The sequence below is a fragment of the Engraulis encrasicolus genome, chromosome 11, assembly GCF_034702125.1.
Source record: "Engraulis encrasicolus isolate BLACKSEA-1 chromosome 11, IST_EnEncr_1.0, whole genome shotgun sequence".
Lineage (NCBI taxonomy): Eukaryota > Metazoa > Chordata > Actinopteri > Clupeiformes > Engraulidae > Engraulis > Engraulis encrasicolus.
The window spans coordinates 28,022,434-28,029,719 of record NC_085867.1 but is presented as its reverse complement, the minus strand read 5'-3'; the positions used below and the strand labels follow the sequence as shown (position 1 = coordinate 28,029,719).

The 7,286-nt window shown below is 44.9% G+C and overlaps 1 protein-coding gene across 1 annotated transcript in view; it reads left to right on the top strand.

Moving 5' to 3' along the window:
• zswim6 (zinc finger, SWIM-type containing 6) overlaps window positions 1-6,520 on the top strand; it is a 96,966-nt gene extending 90,446 nt beyond the window's left edge. The window contains exons 12-16 of the mRNA XM_063210341.1: window positions 132-289; window positions 2,135-2,298; window positions 3,430-3,511; window positions 3,902-4,086; window positions 4,988-6,520. Coding sequence (XP_063066411.1) covers window positions 132-289; window positions 2,135-2,298; window positions 3,430-3,511; window positions 3,902-4,086; window positions 4,988-5,665 — 1,267 coding nt within the window. The 3' untranslated portion in view covers window positions 5,666-6,520. The remainder of the gene's footprint in view (window positions 1-131; window positions 290-2,134; window positions 2,299-3,429; window positions 3,512-3,901; window positions 4,087-4,987) is intronic.
• Window positions 6,521-7,286: the final 766 nt, after the last annotated feature.

The following is a 7,286-nucleotide window of genomic DNA, read 5'->3' as shown; positions in this document are numbered from 1 at the left end:
GTAATAACACATTATATTATGTTTATATGTTTCAGGTTATCGGCATAGGTATATAGTATAAAGTAATAACATATTATAATATGTATATAGTATAATGTAATAACATATTATAATATGTTTATATGTTTCAGGTTACCGGTATTGGAATCATCGGCTCCATCGGGTGACCTGTCTCGGCCGCATCACATCGTGTCCGTGGTGCCCAATAGATACCCGCGCTGGTTCACCCTCAGCCACATAGAGTCACAGCAGTGTGAACTGGCATCCACCATGCTCACCGCAGCTAAAGGTACACTCTCACACACACACGCGCGCACACACACGCACACACACGGGCACACACACACACACACACACACACACACATACACACACACACACACACACGCACACACACACACACACACGCACACAGACACTCACAGGGCACTTCAGCCCATCTGTACAAACACACACACACACACACACACACACACACACACACACACACACACACACACACACACACACACACACACACAGGCAGGTCATTGGCTCTGTCGGCTGCCTGGTGATTGATACCAGTATTGATTCTGTGTTGACTAATATTAGTATTGATCAGCTGTTGATAATGCTGCTGTCTGTTTGAAATGGTTCCTCATACGTCACCAGGGACAAATCATGACTCCATGGGCCCACTTGGCCGGACAACAAAAAAGACCCCACCTCCATGGGTGTTGCTAGCTTACAAAGACATTCAGGATCTTAGGATTTTGGTTTGGGACCCTGAAGATATTGGGCGTTCCAGGGTTTGTCCCCAATAAGAGTTAAAAATACAGTTGTTAAAAGTGTGATTTTAACACAGTATGACAATAGAAATGCATACAGGGTTGTGCTTCAGGGCCCTCTTGACTCTTGGGGCCCCCGGGCCTGGTCCCGGTAGGCCGGTGCAGTAATCCGCCCCTGTAGTACGTCACTCCTATCCCACGAGGCCAGTGAAAACTGACAGACGGCCACAACCACTTCAGTTGAAATGATTTTATAACACACTACAGTACACCAGCGCACGCGGCCAGTTTGTCACATCTGGTGGCAGAAGAGGCGGTTGTTAAAACCTCAGACATTTCATGTGGTCTTTTGTTAGTTCATTTCGCCGCTCTTATGGAAAGTTCATTTTTATTCTGTAATTTGTGGTAAAGTGTTGTTGTTTTTGTTTTTGATTATCTCTTGTGTCCCCTGGTTGAAGGTTGAATGAAATCCAAAAGCTGAAATGAAAAGATTGTAATTACCTGCTGAGCGTCCCTATGGTGCAACTCTAGCTGCACTGCTGATTAAATGCACAGCAGCACTCTCCTGCCCGAGGACTCCTTTAAACTGTACTGTAAATAGCAGGAGAGAACTGTGCTTAAGGGGGAGGGAGAGAGAGAGAGAGAGAGAGAGAGAGAGAGAGAGAGAAAGAGAGAGAGAGAGAGAGAGAGACAGAGAGAGAGAGAGAGAGAGAGAGAGAGAGAGAGAGAAAGAGAGAGAGAGAGAGAGAGAGACAGAGAGAGGGAAGAGGGAGAGAAGAGGAGAGAGAGAGGTGGTGTTTATCACTGTTTGTGCCATTTGTCAGCTAAAATAACAACTTTTTATCTGAATGGTCCCTCTGACATTTAAAGAACTTTTTTTGCTTCATTAAAGTTTTGCTTTGGTTTAATGTTTAACGTTATCTGTGTCTGTCCTTGATGATTTGCTGCAGAACAAACAGTGGCGCTCTGTGGTCAATACAAACGTTTGAGTTGAGTGTGTGAGGTGAATCTACAGTAGATTTGAATACGCTGAGACGCACTAAGGCACTGGTCACACGTATGCTGATATTATTAAATGTAGATATTTTTTTATCCATTTATGTATAAAGTGACCTGTGGATAACGATAAACAACACAGCGACAGGTGCGTTATTATAAATAAAAAAATATATATTTTTTTAAACCAGAGTTATAAGGAGACAAGAGGCCAACACTGGATTCAAAGAGGTGTGATGTTTTCCATACAATATGTGTAAAGTGGCTTTTTAGAGTTGTTATATCCGGTCTGCTAATTCAGGAATTGTCAAAGTTAAATTGCGTGTGTAACCATGTCCTCCGGTTTGTGTCTGTGTGTGTTTGTCTGTCAGGTGACGGTCGGCGGTTAGAAACAGTATTAGAGTCCATTCAGAAGAACATCCACACATCGTCCCACATCTTCAAGCTGGCCCAGGATGCCTTCAAGATCGCCACGCTCATGGACAGCCTGCCCGACATCACGCTACTCAAGGTCTCGTTGGAGCTCGGACTACAGGTGAGATGCTGCTTAAGACGCACAGGTGACATTCGGTGACATTAGGTGGCATCAGACACAAGACACATGGTCTCCCTCGAGCATTGGGTAATATTTGGTGCCATCATGCTTGTCAAGGTGTCGCTGGAGCTTGAACTACTGATAAGATGCTCTACAGGTAAGATGCACAGGTGATGTTTGGTGGCATTAGGTGATATTAGATGACATCACACTATTTAAGGTCTCATTGGAGCTCAGACTACAGGTGAGATGCTGCTTAAGACGCACAGGTGACATTCTGTAACATCAGGTGGCATGACGCAGCACGGTCTCCCTCGAGCTGGATCTACATGGAAGATGCTGATTAGATAAATAAGTGGCATTGGGTTATATTAGGTGTCGACATGCTTGTCAAGGACCAAGGTGTCGCTGGAGCTTGGACAGCAGGTAAGATGCTCTACAGGTAAAATGCGCAGGTGATGTTTGGTGGCATTAGGTGATATTAGATGACATCACGCTATTTAAGGTCTCACTGGAGTTGGAACTGCAGGTAAGATGTTGTTAAGAGACACAGGTGACATTAGGTAATATTAGGTGACAGCATGCTTGTCAAGGTCTCCCTGGAGTTGGAACTACAGGTAAGATGGTCTTTATATGCACAGGTGACATTTACTGTAGGTGATATTACAGTAGATGACATCACACTAATCAAGGTCTGCTTGGATCTGGGATTACAGATAAGATGCTCTTTAGATACATAGATGAGATGCTCATTTTGTAGCTACTCTTATTCAGAAACAACTGGGGAAAGGACACAAAAAACAATCGCGCAAAATCTTCTATTCTTCGATTTTTTTAAACCTTTATTTAACCAGGAGAAAAGACCTATTGAGATTAATAATATTTTTTGCAAGGCCGTCCTGGCCAAGAGGCAGCACAAGATAACAAAATTAAAATTTCAAATTCACAGTGGTCTGATTTAAAATAAAATAAAACATCATTGAAAATCGTTTAAAACTGTTTAAAAATCAAGGATACTGTCTCAAGTGCTCTCAGTCTGGAATTAAAATCGCTCAGCGGAATACGTTCTTTTATCCTGAGGTACTTTTGAAGCTTGTTCCATGTGGTGACCATGATTGTTGTTTCCTGCAGGTGATGAGGATGACGTTGTCGACGTTAAACTGGAGACGGCGGGAAATGGTGCGGTGGCTGGTCACCTGCGCAACGGAAGTCGGTAAGTCAGATCTTGAGAAGACACTGTTGTCACAACGATTGCGATTATTCTTTTGCAACTGGTCTGTATGGGCTGTTATTTGTTTAGTATGGACCATGTACAAAATGATGTTGCCATGTGATGTTATGTTGCATTGTACTGTGGCTAATTTGGGGAGCTTGCTGTCCCCTACTACTAATGCTGATGATTAAAGTATTGTCTTAACATTTGGAGCTGTTAGTACTCAGTGGGTTTCAGTGAGTCAGTGTGTGTTTACCTCCACCAGTATTATCTCATATGATCATCTCTAATCAGAGTTTGTTTATGTTTTGTGTGTGTGTGTGCGTGCATGCGTGTGTCCATGTGCGTGTGTGTGTGTGCCTGTCTCTCCCTCTGCTCCGTCTGCTCAAGGTGTGTATGCGCTGGACAGCATCATGCAGAGCTGGTTCACTCTCTTCACGCCGACGGAGGCCACGAGCATCGTAGCCACCACGGTGATGTCCAACAGCACCATCGTGCGCCTCCACCTCGACTGCCACCAGCAGGAGAAGTTGGCGGGGAGCGCCCGCACCCTTGCCCTGCAATGCGCCATGAAGGTTTATACTTTTACATTACATTACACTTCATTACATTACATTACATTACATGGGCTGTGCGGTACGCCATGCAGGTTTATACTTTTACATTACATTACATTACATTACACTACATTACATTACATTACATGGGCTGTGCGGTACGCCATGAAGGTTTATAGTTTTACATTACATTACATTACACTACATTACATTACATTACATGGGCTGTGCGGTACGCCATGAAGGTTTATAGTTTTACATTACATTCCAATATATTACGCTGGCCATCGAATGCGCCATGAAGGTTTATACTTTTACATTACATTACATTATATTACACTGGCCCTGCAGTGCTTATGTAATCAAGATAATCTGCTCTAGTTTGCCACTCGTGGTTTAAACCTGCTACCCACCAGTCAATGCAGTTCGGGCTTGGGACCCGGGATCCAGACCTATAGTTCAGTGCTACCGATACTGTGAGGTTTTGGGAGGGAGATTTGCTAAACTTCTACAGCCGAACTCTGCTAGTTGGCATCCGTTACACTAAGCTGATGCTTTTATCCAAAGCGACTTAAATATATTTATTTATTGTGGGGTTAGGTGGCTTGACCAAGGGCACTTCAGGCATGGGGCGTAAGGAATTGGTAAAGGTGAGATTTGAACCTGCAACCCTGTGATTTCAAATCCAACACTCTAACCAATTCCCTTATTTGCTTATTTTCTAAACCATCTCTTTTATCTATTTTTCTAATCTATTTTACTTATTTTATGTATTTCACTGTTACAAACCTACTCTTTTTTTGTTTTTGTTTTTCATTTAATCTTTTCCTGTTTATGATGTGATGTGATGTGATGTATAAGTTATTATTAATTATTATGATCTATTATTAACACAATTATTCTCATTTACATTTTCAAGGACCCGCAGAACTGCGCCCTGTCGGCCCTGACGCTGTGCGAGAAGGACCACATCGCCTTCGAGACGGCCTACCAGATCGTGCTGGACGCGGCCACCACGGGCATGTCCTACACGCAGCTGTTCACCATCGCGCGCTACATGGAGCACCGCGGCTACCCCATGCGGGCGTACAAGCTGGCCACGCTGGCCATGGCCCACCTCAACCTCAGCTACAACCAGGACACGCACCCGGCCATCAACGACGTGCTGTGGGCCTGCGCCCTCAGCCACTCGCTGGGCAAGAACGAGCTGGCCGCCATCATCCCCCTGGTGGTCAAGAGCGTGAAGTGCGCCACGGTGCTGTCGGACATCCTGCGGCGCTGCACGCTCACCACGCCGGGCATGGTGGCGCTGCACTCGCGCCGCAACGCCGCCAAGCTCATGTCGCTGGACAAGGCGCCGCTGCGGCAGCTGCTGGACGCCACCATCGGCGCCTACATCAACACCACGCACTCGCGCCTCACGCACATCAGCCCGCGCCACTACAGCGAGTTCATCGAGTTCCTCAGCAAGGCGCGCGAGACGTTCCTCATGGCGCACGACGGACACATACAGTTCACGCAGTTCATAGACAACCTGAAGCAGATCTATAAGGGCAAGAAGAAACTCATGATGCTGGTCAGGGAGAGGTTTGGATAAAACACATGGCACCACCGCCCCCTCCTCCCCTGACCCGCCCCGACCCTCCTCAGACCACCAACACACACACGTGCATGTACATACATGGCTGTATGTGTGTGTGTATGGGAGAGGTGATGGTTGGGGGGTGAGCAGCATCACTCACAGACACACCCCATTCTCTCTGCCCTTACTTAACTTACTTGAGTTTTGCCTTTGTATCGTTTCTAACTTAAAAGTGACGGACAAGTATACACGTACAACACGTACAACACACACACCCACACACACACACAACGCACTAACACTTACAAACACTTACACACACACACACACAGACACGGTGAACTGATGGAAGACGCGGACTGGAGTAAATGGAAAAAAACGCGGACTGCAGTAAAGACGCGGACTGGAGTCAGGACCCGGAGCCACAGTGGTATTATACATGTGTATAGAACTGTTAGTTTGCAAAGAAAAAAAAGACAAAAAAAACAAAAACAAAAACAAACATCAAACAGAAAGTGTCATGTCGTGGACGTTTGTGTGTTTCCCTTCATTTTTGTATGAACGAACGAGTGCGAAAGAAAGAGCGTGAAAAGAGGAAAAAAAGAAAACGAAAAGAAAAAGTGATGTTTTGGTTTACACTGAGTATATGTTGCCCAGAGGCTGAAGCCCACATAGCACTCCTCCTAAACTCTGTTCCCACGTCCAGCCTCACACACACACACACACACACACACACACACACACACACACACACACACACACACACACACACACACACACACACACACACACACACACACACACACACACACACACACACACACACACATACTCCAAACACTCTGTTCCCACGTCCCGCCTCACACACACACACACCAACACACGGTAATATACACTCCAAACTTTGTTCCCAAGTCCAGCCTCAAATATGAGCATTAGAAACGAAACGATGCGATGCGATGCGTTGTGATATGGCTTTAACCAAACACCTCCACCTCCACCTCCACCTCCACCTCCACCTCCAAGAGACGAGTACCTCGCAATGAACCCAGCTTTACTCCCAAACAACCAACCAACACACTCAACACATTTCCAACACGCAGAACATGCGTGCAAAACACACAGGACAAAAAAAACCCACAAACAAGCAATTCTCCTTTTTTATGTTCTTTTTTTTTTGTTTTTGTTTTTTATTTTTTTTTATTGTGTTTTTTTCTTCCCAGTGAATTCTCCCACTCCTAGATCACCTTCGCTTTACAGTGTTAGCAGCCAGAAGCATAAAACAAACACACAAACAAACTGCACACACACACGCGCGCATTCGCGCACACGCATTCGCTGACATACACATTCCCACACACATACATACAGACATTCAGACACATTCACACACACACAAATCAACTCCTGCACCCCTATTGTGCTTGCGCTTGTGGAAACTTAGCAACTGTCAACATACATTCTCAGGGATTTCTCTAAAAACAGAAAATGTCAAAAAAAGAGAGAATGAGAGCATTTTATTGTACTGTATATATGATAGTATATGTCTGAATATTGAGAAAATGTATATGTTAACTAATTTATAAAAGAATATTCTATGTAATGCAAAATACTTGAAGCTGCAGTACCATGGTTT